General features: G+C 39.5%; 1 protein-coding gene across 1 annotated transcript in view; it reads left to right on the top strand.

Annotated features, from left to right (window-relative positions):
* Positions 1-5,738: 5,738 nt before the first annotated feature.
* LOC109969861 (probable phospholipid-transporting ATPase IF) overlaps positions 5,739-17,525 on the top strand; it is a gene marked incomplete at its 3' end in the record, with an annotated part of 49,153 nt that continues 37,366 nt past the window's right edge. The window contains exons 1-5 of the mRNA XM_020617044.1: positions 5,739-6,114; positions 12,771-12,887; positions 14,501-14,590; positions 16,458-16,538; positions 16,866-16,973. Coding sequence (XP_020472700.1) covers positions 6,088-6,114; positions 12,771-12,887; positions 14,501-14,590; positions 16,458-16,538; positions 16,866-16,973 — 423 coding nt within the window. The remainder of the gene's footprint in view (positions 6,115-12,770; positions 12,888-14,500; positions 14,591-16,457; positions 16,539-16,865; positions 16,974-17,525) is intronic.

Raw genomic sequence — 17,525 nt, 5'->3', positions numbered from 1 at the left:
TCAGCTCCTTCTCAACCCAACGTGGTGATAAAATGCTACTTTAATGTTAAGGTCTCATCAGTAATCCAATACTGTAATTTATGTAATAATAAACAGCTTTTCTGCACAATGTGTAACTTTTGATACTTAAGTACATTATGTTGAAAATACCTCTGCAATTAAGATTCATTAAATTTGCGAATGCAGGACTTTTACTCTTAATGGAGTATTTTACTTTCATTATTTACCTTCTGTGAATGATCTCAGTGTTTCCCCCACCACAAAGTAGAAGCAACTTATCACTGAGCTATGTGTCTGCTAAAACAACCCAGATGCCATTGAGCATGTCTGAACTGGACACACCGGTCCTCACCAGCTGCCGCTCAGTTAGACACAAGAGAAGGAGGGAGAGAAAGGATAGGGGACCTAAAGGCCAAGGTTAGTAGGGGCCAGTGTTACCATGGCAACGTCAAACACATGCAGGCGCGCTTTCTCTGGCCAACGTATGTTGTGAGCTACAGGGTTGCCACAGTAACTTAATACAAAACACACAGACTTCATCAAGAAGATAATGAATGTGTGGTGGACTTGAATAATAGACACCTTGACATGTGCAGGGTCTCTCTTCAGGCATCATTGTCACTGCTCACACTGTTTGTAAACTCTGCTTGTAAGTCTTTTTTTTTATGCAGTGTATTTATGAATGGGGAGGAAAGAAGCCTGACTGTGCCTGTCACTCAGCAGCCACTTTATTAGGTACACCTGTACAATTTACAAACCTGGAATAAAAAAAAAAACTAAAGCATCTTTTGCCTGAGTAGCAATAAAAAGCTTCACAGTGAAGCTTTATTTTATTATTTCTTTTAAATTATTATTTTTATTATTTTTGATTTTGAAAAAAAAACTTTAATTAATCACCTTTATCATCTCTTCACTTATTTTGCTCTCTTTTTTGCCCCCTTTCATCCCCAACCAGCATTCAACCAGATGTTAAAATGTTACGCCTCATCAATAATCCAATAATGTAATTTATGTAATGATAAACATTCTGAAAGGAGCTGTTCTGCACAATGTCTTCTTCACCTTTTGAACTTTCCTGCTTGTTCTCAGTGAAAGGAAAACTCTCTGCAATGCATGTGCATTAAAGATTCAGGTTCATTCAACGGTGATCCACACACACACACACTTATACAAACAATTTGTCATCCATGACCAGGTCCAGTAAAGTGGATGGAGTTGTCTTCCCTCTGTCTTTCTGGGTCACAGAGTAAGGAGGTCAGAGTGTTAGGTGAAGAATTAGTAGCTCCTTAGGAAACCCAATACCTCCCACCTGGCCACACACACATACTTACACAGTGAACAACACAGACACACACAAATATGGAGCAGCAGTTATTCGCCCAGTTGGGACCAGATGCCTTCAGGAATCTTAGGCAGCTGATTAGAAGCTGGAGTCTCTCTCACACACACACACACACACACACAGTCATTGACACACACATCTGAAAAGAATATGAGTTGTGTGATGTAATGTTTTTAATGCTTATATGTTGCACTGTACAGTGCCAAATAGTTGTAACACTTCACTTTGTCCTCAAGAGGGAGTCTCACACCACACATCGGCTATCACAACTTGACTAACAAGGAATACAGTACCAAAGACTTTACAACTATTAACAAAATGATAATGAGAATGATTTTTTTTTTAAAGCAGTGAACACCTGTTACAGCCTTTCGAGAAGCCTGTTGTTTGACATGTAGAAAACTACACTGGAACACTTCCTTTTATGTGCTTTTAATGCTTGTTCTGAGTTGAAAAGCAGTGGGGGGGGTTCTTTCTTTTTTTGCAGAACTAATGGTAATTTGGTATCGATTCAGCCATTCAGTATAAAGGCAAATCCATTTATTTCCTATTTCCCTAAGAGGCAGGATGACCGTTTCAGCCAGGCTCTTCAGACTCCTGGTCCTCACAGAGAGACAGATATTCATGCTAATGCAACAGGACAGATACTGATATACATACATATAAAGTGGTAGCCAAAGCCTGAGCAAGCAACCATTACACAGAGAGAGGGGGATCTTGTCCTAAGCCTATTACTGCTAATAGGCATACTTGGTGGTAATGACTGAAAGGCACTTAGAGCTGGTGTATTTACCAAAAGGATCAGCCACGGCATGGTTAAACATGCCTGATGGATTAAATGAGTCCAATACTGAGATGTGCATACTGACCAGGAGAGGAGAAGAGACAGTCTGTGAAACAAAGCCAAATTTTGATGGATATTTCTTATGTATTTATTTATCCATCCATCCATTATTTATACCACTTATCCTGAAGAGGGCTGCAGTAGCAGAGACTTGCAAAGACCTTGCCAAAGCTTAGAGGTCGACGCTGAACAACTGTATAAGACAATGCAAGCCCAATTTACTGTAGTGCTTTGCAATACATTAATATAATAAGAATTGTTATAAGTGAGTGAAATGAATAATCTGTGCCTCTACCTGGTTATCATATCCACAGGTAAGTGAATATGAGGTATTACTCGAATAAAATTTTAAGGTACATGTACTGTACTTGAGTCATTTTTATCCAACTTTAAGGAGAATATTATATTAAGATGCTGCTTACATGTTGATCAATTTGTAATGATAATCCAATTGTATAATTGAAATATAGCAATATCAGGGGTCATGTATCCTCCATGACTGATACTTTTGATATTACTTACATATTTTACTTAAGTAACATTTTGAGTGCACTTGGGAGTATTTTTGATACTTAAGAATCTGAGCCCATCTTCCACCACTGTCCACAAGGTTCTTGTGCAGAAAAGCACAAGTACTGTAGGAATCCCCAAAATGCTTGTTTTTGCTCTACTTATTTGGACAAAAATAATATATTATCTTATTTTGTCAGTATCACCCAGTCACAGTTAAAAGTATGCAGAATGTTCTAGCTTACATGATATACACAAAATACGTTACCCATAGGCCTAGCATGCAGAATTAATTATTTTTATCCTTAATATTTGGTATGGTACATCATCAGTCAAAAGCACTTATTCTGACAATTACTTATAAGACTGCAGTATAACTGAAGTTAAATTTAATACAGTGCTGGGAAGGCAGCCAGATTGTATCTACCATCCATTTCTGTGACAGACATCAAGGGCATTATGGATCACTGGCCAGGGCTCCTGTCTAAGGCTCAAAAATGTGCATTAAGCTTACAGCATTTCAACACACAGCAGCTGTCTGTGACTGCAGCATGTGAGCTGACTTATGCTTTATGAGGCCCAATAACGTCATAATGTTAGAGAGAATTGCTGTAAGGCTGGAGAAGTTACTATGTCTGCATTATGCCAGTTAAAATATGGGGTTTCTCATCTACCTGTTTTGTTTAGAGTGTCTTTTCATAGGTACATGTACCGTTGTTTACCTATCTATGGAGGAGAAATTCAAATTAATTAATGAAGTCAGGGTTCGTTGTGCTGTCCACTTGCAACACAACACCAGCAGCAGTAGAACTATCCTCTTGTTTTTAGGAAGGGGCTTCCTGTTAACATTCTGAAAAATTACAGACTGTTTGGAGTTATGATGGATGCAAAGATAATCTAGAGGTACCCAGGATTAAACATTAAATGGCTGGAAACGAGCAAAATGAGCAGACATGGGCTCTTTAAGAGAAACTTCGTCCGATTCAAACAAAACATCACCCTTAGCTGCCCTGTAGCCTTCTAACTCTGCAAGATTCCTTCTGAATTGTGATTATCAGGTACAAATTTCCCCTGACAAGTTGACATTCAGAGATGTGAGATTTTAATACCAACAACATGTTCACCCCTGCTACCTCTCACATTGAAGACTGGCATACTGTCCAGCTGTGAAGCAGAAGCTCCCAGATGTTGTGGTGTTATGTAAGTCAGTATTACACTCTGACAGTCATGTGGGTAGAGCTGCTTGGCTTCACGCCTTTATACCAACACAGACAGGAAGTGGATTACCCAAAGGATTGCTAGAGTAAAGCAGTCTTTTTAGAGTTTGTGACATTTCTGATTCTACTGGGTACACAGCAGACAAAAACACTGTAAGGCATGTGACACTGGCTACTCTATGTGATAAATGAGTCGGCCAGTCAGTGCCTGGCCCTGATGACCTACAGAGTGGTCTAAAGCTGTGTTGATCCTGAATATAAATGTATGTTGGTGGCACTTGGCCTAGCTTCAGAATGGAGAGGCCAGTAGGAGGAGGCTTTGTGTAGTAGAGCTGAATAATGCCGGCAGCTTACGGAGCAAATGTGATTGTATTAGGAGGAATGTAAAAACATGCAAATATATTTGTATGTCTCACATTTATATTCATTGGCCAGAAAGAGAGAGAAAAAAGTGCTGGGCAGTTGATGCTACTCTGCTCTAAATATAGCTGCTGGAACACATTGATTACACAGGATCATTATCTATCGTCATCCACGTCTCGTACCATTGATGAGAACATCACTTCACTGTTTTCAATCAAGTACAACATATTGAATCAATATAGCAAGCACAAGCACAGAGTACAGCCAAACCATCCAAATATTTACTTAGATTTTTAAAGGTATGAGCATGTCTCATCCTCTTTGTGTGCTATCATTCCTTGTCTATAAATAATTGACTGATTGGGATGTACAGCAGCCAAGTCTCTCTGGGAGAGAGCCACAGATATTAGGGTGATCTCATTTTATGTTAGAGGCCATACAAGAGAAATCCTGAAACAACAGATGGACTGGATCACTGAGAGATTTAAAAGAAAAGCAAACACATGTTTTATTCACCAAAAAGATTTTCCCTACTTTATGTCTAGTTAAGCATAGTTATATTTATCTTTATTGACTGAAAAGGAGCTACACAATAGGCCGGAGGGGGTTAAAATGAGCAAGGGTCGATGCATTAATGTGAAAATGACTAGTTTTTGCACCAGGAGGTGAGAAAAATAATTCTCTTTGGCTTAAACCTAAAACACACCTGGAGAAAGCAAATCCACTTAAGTCTCCACTTTGTTAGCCTAATGTCAAACCGTATTCACCACTTAAAAAAAGGTCTAGTAAGCAATTTAGAAATGACTCAGAGTAAGCAATTTAGAAATGACTCAGACTGAGCCTTTGGTGTATACATTATTAGCAGTTTCCAGTGATTACTCTGCAGTATAATGGCACCACAACTCAGGCCTCATTTTCAAATGTCAAAGATCTTGTGTCCAGTAGACCGTTTGAAATGAAAAATATTTTGGAATTTTCAATTAAGCAAAAGGTGTAGATTTGAAGAATTTCTCATGTTTACGTATTTCTAAGCATAAAACACATCAGGGTGGACCCCGCCTCTTGCCCAGTGTCAGCTGGGACTGGCTCCAGATCCCCCCGCGACCCTGTTCAGGAATAAGTGGTATAGATAATGGATGGATGGAAGGTTGTATCTTCAATTGTCTTTTGTCCAACCAACAAATCCAAGGATATTCATTTTATTGTTATGTGTGACAAACCATCAGTTCCTCACATTAAACAAAGTGGAACCCGAAAATGTTGGTGATTTTTGTATTAAAATAGTTGTCAGTTAAACTGTTGCTGAATGGCTTAGTGAGGATGACAAAATGTGTTGGACACAATGATGCTTCCTCCAGCAGAGGACTACTAAAGCTGCTTTGGAGACACTTTACGTCTATATTGTTCACGTTATGTTAGGTTTTCCTTCTACAGTGTCTGTCACCCATCTGTATCTTACCTGTCTGTTTACAATTTCTGAATGAAGACAAGCAGTGGCCGCTAGAGGGCAGCGAGTGTCCGCTGGCAGGGGGGAGCTGGTCGTGGCACAACAGAGATCGCGGTGACTTCGTTGCCAGCCATCTGTCACTTTTACCGGGGATCGTTTGTCTGACAGTACCGCATGATGGGAAAGACTGGACTTATTATTGTGCACACGTACACTGCATGAATGTGTCGCGTAATGCGACCGAGAAGAGCTGCCTTTTGGGCGATTTGTTTATGGTTGGGAACGGCTTTTTTGGAGTAGCTAGTTGCTAGCGCTGGGCTAGCGGCTGGGCTGGCTACTTGGAACGCAACGTTATTTTGCGAGGATGCTACGTTGGATACGACAGCAGCTGGTAAAGCTGTTCTCCTAAGTTGTCTTTCTTATTGTATTAACATTCATTAGTTTACAATAGCAGTCCCATAATACAAGGTTCAACTTACGGAAAGCTGTTTGAACTTATTTGGATAAAATTTAGAAGGCTAAGCTAGTTGTTGCCGATGTGTGCAAAACACTCGTCTGTCACGCAGTGGTGACACTCAGGTGTAGGTTAACATGTTAGCTCACTTACCTTTCCAGCTAGCTACCCTTGATTAGCTGACAGTGGGGAACTAAGCTAACAAGCTGGGAACGAAACAAAACACACTAGGAGTGAGCTTAAATTTGAGTTGTTTAGAAGTTTGCTGGAATGATAACCACAACAGCATCGTCTCCCATTGCAATAAATACTTTGAATTAACCTAACGAACTAGCGTCAAGTTAACGGTGGCTAGGTGGTGTTGCTAACTTCACTTCATCTAGTGTTTATCCCCACGTAACTTGATTTCTGTCAAAACAACCAACAAACTAACTTTAACAGCTAGCTAGGTATTAGTCTTAACTCTCGAGCGGAATAACTTTGGTTAACCTCTCTTTATTTGAACTGTGATGATACATTTTCAGTGTTGTTTCCGTAGTTTAGGATATTGTAAGTTAATACGGGAGACACCAAAACACACACTGAGCTATGGGCTAAGCGAAAAGGTGTTAAAAATGTTTTATCTCCCCCAGAGTAGTCACAGTTTGATTCAGTGATAACGTTAGCGTCGCACACTGCTGGCAGCTATGAATGATTTTTATTTCAGTCATGCTGCAATGGCACAGTGGTCACATGAATTTTTGATTTTTGTCGCATTTTTTGTTTGTCAAAGCAAGTTTGAGTAAGAATCTGCATTGACACACAACACATGAGAGTGGTGTGACTAGCTGAGGGGCTGTTTGTGGGAGACATACCCATGTGAATGAGTGAGTGAGTGCATATTATGAGATTAGTCACATCTTGATCTAAATGTTGTTATTACGTCAGTGAGTTTAATCAGGTGTTGCTGAGCTCCCTGTGGCCTAGTCACCGAGTACTCCTTGTACTTTGGTTAGAGTGACACTCCTCAATTTGTGTGTACAAAAAAGTTTTCTGCTTTTGGAGGTTATTTTTTCTTCACTTTTTAAAGACCACCTTAGAGAGTTTGTGTCCATAGATATGGTAACATCCTTTTAATTTGAGATAGTTCAGTTCATTTGACCCATCCTGTATAATTGACCTGCCTACTTAATTAAAAGTTAATTAAAATACATTGTAATACAAAGGTCTTAATGAAAGGTTTGGCATGGGGCATTTGTCTGACCTTGATATCAGGTGGAAGGTAATGCAGTGATGTTTATTCGCTCACATATTGCTTATCAGTTTCTTTCTGGTGACACTGGTCCACATTAAAAATGGAGGAGTGGAAGGTGGGGCTTTTAATGTCAGTCTTCTTACACTAGTAGGGCTGACGACATCTTTGTACTGCTGCATAATTACTGTACAGTACAAGTGACAGTTGCAGCTGGGAAAGTGCTTTGACATCTTGTTCTGGAAACTTGCTCCAGTTTCACAAACTACAGTGCATACATCAATGTTGACTCTTCTTCAAAGCACAAGTTTTTATATTGGTTTGCTACCTCCCAGGCACCAACTGGTCCATTCTATATGGTGTAACATAATCACATGTTCATGCTAGCTGAGAAATGTGATTTAGCTTTTTATAACTCCAGCAGTGTTTTTGTTTTGAGCTTGATTTCCCAAAAGCATAGCTACCTCTAAAATGTAAAGCTTTTCTGCACCAAGGCTTGATGTGGCTGATATGGGATTTTTGGATATTGCTTGAAAGCATATGGGAGTTGTAACCTTCAAAATAGTTAGTTACTATATTAATTTTGTAATTTTGAATAAACAAAGCTAGAGGTGATTAAGTGTTCACTTTGATGCATTATGTGTATTTGAATTAAGTTTCTGTCTCTGCAAGCTGATTCTATGCCAGAATGAAATGATGAGGAGTGGGAGATGCAAAGGATTATGTGGATAAATGTGATTTGGTGTTTATAAAGTTGCAGATAGTGTGCATCATATTCTCTATCATTCATGATCATTCTAGGAGATGATTGTCTTAATAATCTAATATAGTAATGTGGTAAAACCTCATCAGTAAGTAGCGTCTGCTACCTTTGATTCAACTGTGAAGTAGTTTTGCTACAGGCTGTTCATTGAATGCCATGTGTTAGATGTGTTTGACGAGCCTGTGGTCATGTTAGTGTTGCTCTTGTCTTCAGTAATGCCCTCAAAAGCAACACCTACCGCACCTGACTGCTCTCTCTCTCTCCTCCTCTTTCTGTTGCAGTCTTCCTTTTTATCGCTTCTCTTTAAGCGACTCCCTCTTTCCATTTCTGATTAGCTCATCCCATTTGATTTAATGCCTCTTTGCATATTATACGACAAAGTGTGTTGCCTTGCTTGTGATGCAGTTGTTTTTCGTGCAGCCATTGTTCAAGGCAATGACTCCTCCAAGGCACCGTGAGGCTGGCAGGCTTTATGCTGGAAGTAATTACCTGTCAGTCTGCAAATTGATGGGCATGAGAGTTGGGGCAAAATAAAAATCCTGATTTCAGCTGTTATGTTTACAAGAAAAACACGTAGCAGTTGTTGCTATACTAATTGTAGTTTTTGTTTTTAAGTTGATTGCGGTGCTGCCAGTACAACATAAGAATGGGCCTTTCTCTTTCTCAGTCAGAAAATGTGCAAATATAAATCCTGACATTGTCCAGACATTCAGCATGTGTTTCAAAAGCTCTACAGTCCTTAATCTCATCTGCAGCTTGTTATATCCATGTTCTCTTTTTTGATTGGTATAAATTTAGTACAGATGAAAACTGGAATCTACTTGTATTCACTGAATTGGTTGTGTTAATAGGGGTGTAACAATCCATTGATCTGGTTTGATCAAACATCCTCTCTTTCAAGCTCTGAGGAGGGAGCATGGTTGCTGAAACATCAGCTTAAGTTTGGAATAAAGTCTGTACTGCCTAACTGTCAACAGTGCTCCTGCTTTTTTTGCAGTTTTGCTTGCCCGTTTTGCCAACTTGTCTTTTCCCCTTTGTTATGAGTCCTCTCTCACAAATATTACATTTTGCAGCTGTTTAGTTGACTTCTTAGCATCTAAGCTAAGATGGAGACAGATATTGGAACCATTCTCCTCTGATAACAGGCCACATTTGACTGAATAACACCACGATGCATGATGGTTGCCTTATTTTTCATTATGTTTGAGTTGAGAAATCTAGCTGTTGTGCAGCGCTGACATTCATAATCCAAATTATGTGAAGAATAATGTAGGTTTGTGTGAAATATTCATGGAACTTTTGAAATGTGTTGTAACTGGATCAGACATCTTGTTGAAACGCATTAGCTGTACATAGACATTTACTGGTGGTGATAGATGACAAAGCAGCATGTTGGCTTATTAACCACCTGTAGTTTTGTTCTGTGGCTTTACAAACTTTGAACGAGCCAGTTACATTTACTTAGTTCACTCAGTAAGATGAACCAGCAACTCTTAAAACTGGACTTAACAGTGAGAAATGTTATTAGTCAAACACTAAAGCAAGAACTATTAAAGCTTCACTGTTGTGCTTACAGAAATGCTGGGCAAGGTGCTTGCCTTAATTTCACAAGGCCACACCTCTGTTACAGTTACACGTTGTAGCTTTGTCTCTCAGCCAGCACTTGAGTTAACTTAAGACACTGTGTCCAAACAAATTATTGATTACACAACTTAAATGGTAACTGATTGATGTGATGGGGAGGTGGAGTCCTCAGATTGGCCAAAAAACTGGTTGGAGATAGGGACATTTCCTCCTCCAACCACCATCAACATTCCTTAGAGTAATCCAATAAGGTGCACTGAGTCAGATGTTTACAGTCCTAAAGTACAGCTTTATCATAATTTATCTGCAGGGATGCAATAGCCCATTGATCAATGCCAGTGACTCAACAGCTACTTTGGGGATTCCTGGTTTACAGAACTTGGTGTCTGCAGTTGCTGTCACATATAGATTGATTTAAAATCCTGTTACTTAATGTACAGCTTCTTCATGGGAGTTGCTCAGCAGCCCGTGTTAAAAGCGGTAGTACTGTGCATGTTCCTTCTACCATAAGCAGGAGCTCTAATTTATGGTTACAGTTCTGTGTGTGCACCTGATGAATCTGATGTTGTGCTACTTTTATGGTTTGCATGTTTAGTTGGCCTTCCTTTTTAAAATATTACAGCAATGTACAGAAGTGTGTTTAAAGTTAGCTGCTTTGAGATGGTACAGTAGAAGCTCTTTCCAGAAATACACTATGTCACGCCCTACCTCTGACAAATGTGTCAGAATTTTTAGGTTCCTAGTTAACACAGTTTCCCACAGCAGGAAAATTGCGTTAACCAGGCTCCATTCATTTAATTGAAATGTACGTATGTCACCTTTCTTTGATGGCTGCGTTTCCCTGGTCAGGTATTCACAGCAAGCTGTTTTAAGCCTTCTGTGGAAAATCTGCGCATGTTAAAATAATCTGAATTTCCTTTGGTCTTCACTTTTGTCTCTCGGACACTGCTGCATGTGTGATCATAGGACTGCAGGACACCTGGTTTTTCCCTGACTGTGTGCGCTACAGTGCTGCTGGGTGTCAGTATTTTGTCAAAAGACAATAATTATGTTGTTTCAGGCTCTGCACCATTAATCATACATAATTCATGAACTTGATGACTAGAAGTTTAGAGGTTGGATGTCGGTCTAAATATAAGAGATGCACCAATTGCTAATTTCATGGCTGATTCTAGTTTTTGATTTTTCTCACGTCTTACCTGCCATTTCCAATCTCCAGTGATCAATCGGTGCTTCTCTCTTAAATGTATATTTTGCAGCTCTTCTTCTGGACAGTACTTGCCTCTTCTTCCGTCCATTAGGTTTGTGTTGAGCCAGAGACAACATTGACCATCTGACTAAAATGAAACACTGTAGAAACAGAGAAACATTGGACTGACTTTTGGAAAGCTGTGAACAAAGTGTAAAAGAATGAATCAACAAAGTAAAACTCATTTTGGTTTCATTCCTGAAACTGGATCACTGATTTTAGGACAACTCATGAAGGAAACTGTTTCTGCATGTTCACTTTGTTAAAAACTGCATTTGTTGAGAGGTGAGGACGTGATATGAATTTGTAGAAAAAGCAATAGGCTAACAAACATGCTGTTGTTTAATCTTAGTGTTAGGTGTGGTGCATTTATTTAGACAGCAGGAGCAGATGGAGAGCTTGGGAGTGTGAAACAGAAATGCCCTAATAGTTTGTGTCCCTGAAGAGAGGTGCTGCTGTGTGCGTGTGTGTGACGTGGCCTAAATACATTTGTGTGTGTGTGTGTGTGTGTGTGTGTGTGTGTGTGTGTGTGTGTGTGTGTGTGTGTGTTAGGCTGATGTCATATAACATTTACAAATAATTGTGAGTACTGGTTTAAACACAGATGAGTGGAGTGTGACACAGGACAGTGCTAGAAAATAATGTAAAAACTAAACAAGAAATTATGACATTATTATTGATGGCAACAGACTAATGAAAAGTGCATTTGTTTATTTTGATCTCCACAGATCATTGATCGAATGATCAGTATTAGATGTTATTATTAACACTATCTCTAATATTAACCAGTGCTTAAGACTTCAGAAATGCTTCTCAAATGTGCTTAAACACATCTGATTTCTGTTTGAAAGCTGTATAGGTGCTGTGATGGTTTCATTAAATGCCACTTTCTAGCTAATTAACCACAATGGGCCAATTTTTATATTCAGAATGTCTCTTCATTTCTGTGGTTAGGCCAGAGAGTGTGACAGTACTGTTCAGTCAACTGTCTTCTACCAGTTGTGATGAACATGATTTGTGCTACACGTCAGTGTAGTTATTTTGGCATACTTTTACCTTTGTACATTTTTGTATGTTTTTCAGTAGGGCGTCTATTTACATTAGGCTAAATCACCAGAGTTAACTAGTAGAACAGAGGAAATGCAAGATTATAACTTTATTTTAAAGGAAGCTGTTTAATATGTTTGGCAGTGAAGGGAAGTATGACTAACCTCTGTACATCTACACAAAAATGCCCCTGGAGCAAAATTTTGTGCTTCTATTCAATGTGTTTTCAGTCACTGAAGGTGTAAAACCATTTCTCATGCAACTGCAAAAAGTGGCATAACCTTAAAATGCAAGAGTGAGAACACTGGAACCTTATCTTATTCTGTTATGACTGCTACTCTGTTACTGCATTTCCAAATGCAAAATTTTCAGCAAGAACTTTTCAGGTCCTTTTAACCAATTAGTAGAAAAACTTTACATTTTATGAAAGTAAGACGGCCTATTTTTGATATGAGCAGTCTTGCAGTTGAAATTTCTTGCTATCTCGATTTCTTGCTGTCTTATGTGAATACAAAAATTGAAAACCGATTACCTACCAAACGAACGAATATCCGAATAGTGGAATATTTGGGTCCAGTCCTACTAAAATTATGTTTAACTTATTTTTTCACTTTATCCTAAGAGTTGCTATGGAAGTAGTGTAACCTGTTGTGTTCTTTTCCCACTGGTTTCCTCACTCCCACATCCTCCCTCTTCTCATATTGACTTTCTTCCCTCAGGGCGTTGACCCCCCTCATCAGAGTGAGACCAGGACGGTTTATGTAGCAAACCGCTTCCCCCAGCATGGCCACTACACACCACAGCGCTTTGCTGACAACAGAATCATCTCATCCAAGGTACCAAATGTTGTATGTTTATTTATTTACAAATCAAGTGGTCTGAGGCACTTGCTTCTGAAAGATATGGTCTGTGACATTTTACCTGAGCAGTGACGCTAGTGGTTAAAGAAGAGAATGTCACCTACAGAAACAAATATTTGGCACCAGCTTGATCAGTGACAGACAGAGTCTGGATCTCTGGTGTGGTGTGAGAGAGCTAAGGGGTGATAAGAGGATCCACTCAGATAAAAATGTTTTATGTTTGTGAGAGTAGCTGCCTGCCACCAGCAGTGATGACTTTCATTGATTAACAGTAGGGCTAAATCACCTTGGTTAGTGATAGATTGATTTTAAGTCATGCTTTTTCAGAGACAAACAGCTCAAAATAAAAATAAGGTTAATCTTGACAGGGCTGTGTAGCATTGTGATGACTTTGATCATAATAAGGTAAAAGTATCTTCATAAAGCTCGAGATTTATTGTAAAAAAGAGTGATGAACTGAAACACAAGGGTGAAACAAAAATGGCTAGAGCAGCGAGTGAGCAGCTTGTCTGAATAAAATTCTCAGCACAGGGCTTCTTCACATGCCAGATGACTTTGAGGTTATGTTGTCAGTGTTGACTAAGGCACCTTTGTAAAGTGTAAAAATATTGGAAAATATATTCTTGATATACTGTATCTACAACCGCAAATCAGAAAAATTTGAGACTGTATGTAAAATCAAAATTAAAACTGAAAATAGATAATGTGTAAATCTTCTGTCCTGTATTACATTGAAAACAATACAGCAACACATTATTTGTTGTGAAACCTCATCAGTTTAGTTCTTTATTCATAATACTTCAATTCTGATGACCGCAACACATTCCAAAAAAGTAAAGCGTTTACCATGGTGTGATGCTGCCGTTCCTTTTCACAACACTTGAAGACGTTTAGGGACTGAGGACACCAAGTGATTAAGTGTGCCAGGTGTCATTTTGCCCCATTCTTCCTGCAAACAAGTCTTAAGGTGCACAACAGTCCTGAGTCGTCGTTGACACAATTTGCATTTCAAAATGTGCCACTCATTCTCTACTGGGGACAAGTTGGGACTACAGGCAGGCCAGTCCAACACTCACACCCTTTCCCTCCACACCCAGGCCTTAACATGTGCAGTATGAGGCTTTGCATTGCCTTGTTGAAATCTGCATGGGCATCCCTGGAAAGGATGTCATCATGAAGGCACCATGTTGCTCCAACATCTCTCTATATTGTTCAGCATTAATGGAGCCATCACTGAAATGTAAGTGACCTTTGCCAAGGGCACTGACACAACCCCAAACCATGACAGACCCTGGCTTTTGGACTTGTTGCCGGTGTCCTTTCCTTCCAAAAAAGACCTGAAATACTGATTGTTCTGACCACAGTACACGTTTCCACTGTGTGATGGTCCATCCCTGATGCCTCTGAGCCCAGCGCAGTCGACTTCTGGATACTGTTGACACAGGGCTTCCTTTTGGCACAGCACAGTTTTCGGCACAGATCAGATTTGGGTCATTTATATGGGAAAAATATTGGGTTTGTGCTACTAAGGCAGGTAAGCCTTTGTCCCGTTCTTGTGAGCCCTAAATGTTGTTTTCTTTCTCTTTCAGTATACAATTTGGAATTTCATCCCCAAGAATCTGTTTGAGCAGTTCAGAAGGATAGCCAACTTCTATTTTCTCATCATCTTCCTTGTACAGGTAATAACACTCACATGCACTTCTCTTGCTAATAATACACAATTAAATGTGCCAAAGAATGGCAGAGCATTCAAATGGAAGCTCAGTATGAGTTAAATGATGTTTACTCATTATTTGACCCCAAAGGTCATGCTGTCATAAATCTTCAGAGCCCCACAGTAAGCAACACCATTTTCAACACCTATTCTCAGCCAAGCAAAGAGCATCTGCATTATATTTGCTCAGGTTAAGCAGTGGCCGAGCCAACTGGCTTGTATTGGCGGTCAGTGTGTTCCGGTGTCCCAGAACCACCCCCCTCTTTGACTGCACCGGCACACCCAACACAGCCCTTCATCTACTCAGGCTAATTCAGGCTAACTGTTACCAAACAGTCACTAGCAAATGTTTGAACTGCTGCTCTAGCCACCAAACATTTCAGATAGCTGAGCAGATAGCCAGACTTCTGCTTCCTTTTATACAGCATTAGAAGCCACCCTGTGTTAGTATTCATTCCAACAAACAAGTCAAACCTCTAAAATGCCCTCATGTTAGCTTGCTCATGCTAACACCAGGAAGTAGGCCTGCTGCATGTATCAAACACGTCTGTCCTCCTGTGCTAGTTTACGTCAACTTAACAGGCATAATCCTCACATATGTTGCTATTTATAAATCACTTGCCTATTTTTACCCCATTCACTCTTTGCAGGTATGTTCTCAGTCAGATTGTGATGAGTCAAGTGTGGCTTCAGTTTTCGTGCCTTAATTACAAATGTGTGTGTGCATGAGTGAGTCACTCAGTGACTTCTAGGGACCAATAGAGAGAGAAGTTTGTCTTTGTATTAAAATATCAAATAATAAAATCATTAAATATTACACCCACACATTAAGCAGTATATGTGTCTTTACAGCCAGCCCTAGGTGTTAGCCCTTCACTATGCTATGTCAGACTGTGCTGAAGCAGGATTTGGCTTTCAGATTTTCAGGCTTCTCTTGATTTATTTGGGCCTGTGTTGTGAAGGTAAAGCAATCAACTTGATTGAATAGGAAAAAAATTGGCTCATTCTTTGTTCAAAACCAGGTAAAAGGCAGATGCAGTTGCAGTCAATATATGCACAGTGCATGTATAATGACAAACGGCAAATGTTAAAATGTAATCCAGAAAGTAATGCCCAAAACACTAAAAGGACATATTACTGTGCTTTCACATTTTGTGCTGCTCTAAACACTAGCTAGTCTGCAAAAAAGATGTTTTATATAGGTCACCCTGGTGGTTAAGTGACACCATATAACCACGTACCACAACTCAGCCTAGGGCGTTTGTTGCATGTCCTATCCCCTCTTGCCCTTCATATCCTTTCCCTCTATACTGTCAACTGTTCAGTCAAGGCCAAAAGATGTTTCAAGTGAATGAATGAATCAAAGGTAAATTAATACTGAAGGATAGAAGGGTTTTTTAACAGTTGCATAGGTGGATGTCTTTGCTTTCAGTTTTTTTTTTATCACAGCAGTTTTGGTTAAAATTTGCATAAAGTGCTGAGTATGAACCTTTAAAAACAAATGGTTTGTCACTGATTTAGTTGGTACTGTGAAAGCTGAGATGTTTCTACACCAGTAAATATTGTAGCTTTTACTGTGACTCTTTGTGTCTGTGTTCATGTCTGAGTAGTCCTGAACTGACAGTTAACCTGTGAAGGAAGTTGTTGGGTTTCCTGTTTGACACATCAGCCACTACTTCTCTCTGTTCTTTTTCTGGTTGGCCTGTTTTCTCTCTAACAGAACACGCACACACGCTGACCAAAACACTGCCATCAGATTTTTTTTTTCCTGTTCACCACACTTCCAGTTTGTTGAAATCTCTGCATCCCCTCCTCTGCCTTTGTCTTTCCAGTTAATGATAGACACCCCCACTTCCCCAGTCACCAGCGGCCTGCCTCTCTTCTTTGTGATCACAGTAACTGCAATAAAACAGGTGAGAGCAAATGCACGATAGCTTCCTCTTTGTTTGGCTGCAAATGAGGAACTAACATGTGTAAAGTTGTATAAACTGTAGTCAACAACTTGTGATATCAACTTGATTCAGTTGATTTTAAATTAAGAAACATGGAACCAAACAATTGATTACCTTGTTAATTATATGAAAATTAAGAAAAATCTTAGGTTGATTCAGAATGTTCTCCAACTAGTAATGAAGTTGATACTGACATAAAAATTAGTGACACTAGTTTTGTGTCGCTGCTGTTGATCAGTGATGTTATATTCCACTGTAAAGTCAGTTATTGAATTACTTTTTCCATAGGGCTACGAGGACTGGCTGAGACACAAGGCAGACAATGAGGTGAATGGGGCTCCAGTGTTTGTGGTTCGCAGTGGAAGTCTGGTCCAGACAAAATCCAAGAACATCAGGGTAAGATGGCAAATCTAGCCCTAAAGGGACTTATTATACCTGTTTCTAGAGTTCAAAGATGAACTCCTTGATTAAGAACAAGACAGTAGTTCTACCAAAGCTCATTAAGCAACGCATTACGTTTATTAATAGGGAAGACCTGTACCTCAAAGTGCCTAAAATAACCTCTTGCAACTCATAGCCAGAAGCTGTGAACTAACTTTAGATTGGCTGTTAATTTCCTGGTGCTAGTGGTCTTTCTGTAGAACTAGACTGAATAGAATGATAATGTTGTCAGTAAAAAGAAAAAGTGCAGTTTCTTATATTAGGATTGCAGAAAACTGAGCTGTATTCATAGTATCACCGGAATGTTCTGTGAATTATGTATTTTACAGTAACACAAATCTCAACAAGTTCCACTGTTTGTTTCATGTCCACATTTTTGACTACATTAGAGTGGCGTTATTTGTACTTATAACCCATCATCTTCCTGAAGACCACTGATGTACCACAGGGATTCATTTTGAGCTGTTTGCACACTTGCAACTCGCCCGTTAGCATGAACAAGTCTTG

The sequence above is a fragment of the Monopterus albus genome, unplaced genomic scaffold (assembly GCF_001952655.1).
Source record: "Monopterus albus unplaced genomic scaffold, M_albus_1.0 scaffold184.1, whole genome shotgun sequence".
Taxonomy (NCBI): Eukaryota; Metazoa; Chordata; class Actinopteri; order Synbranchiformes; family Synbranchidae; genus Monopterus; species Monopterus albus.
This window is presented reverse-complemented; position numbering and strand designations above follow the sequence as displayed.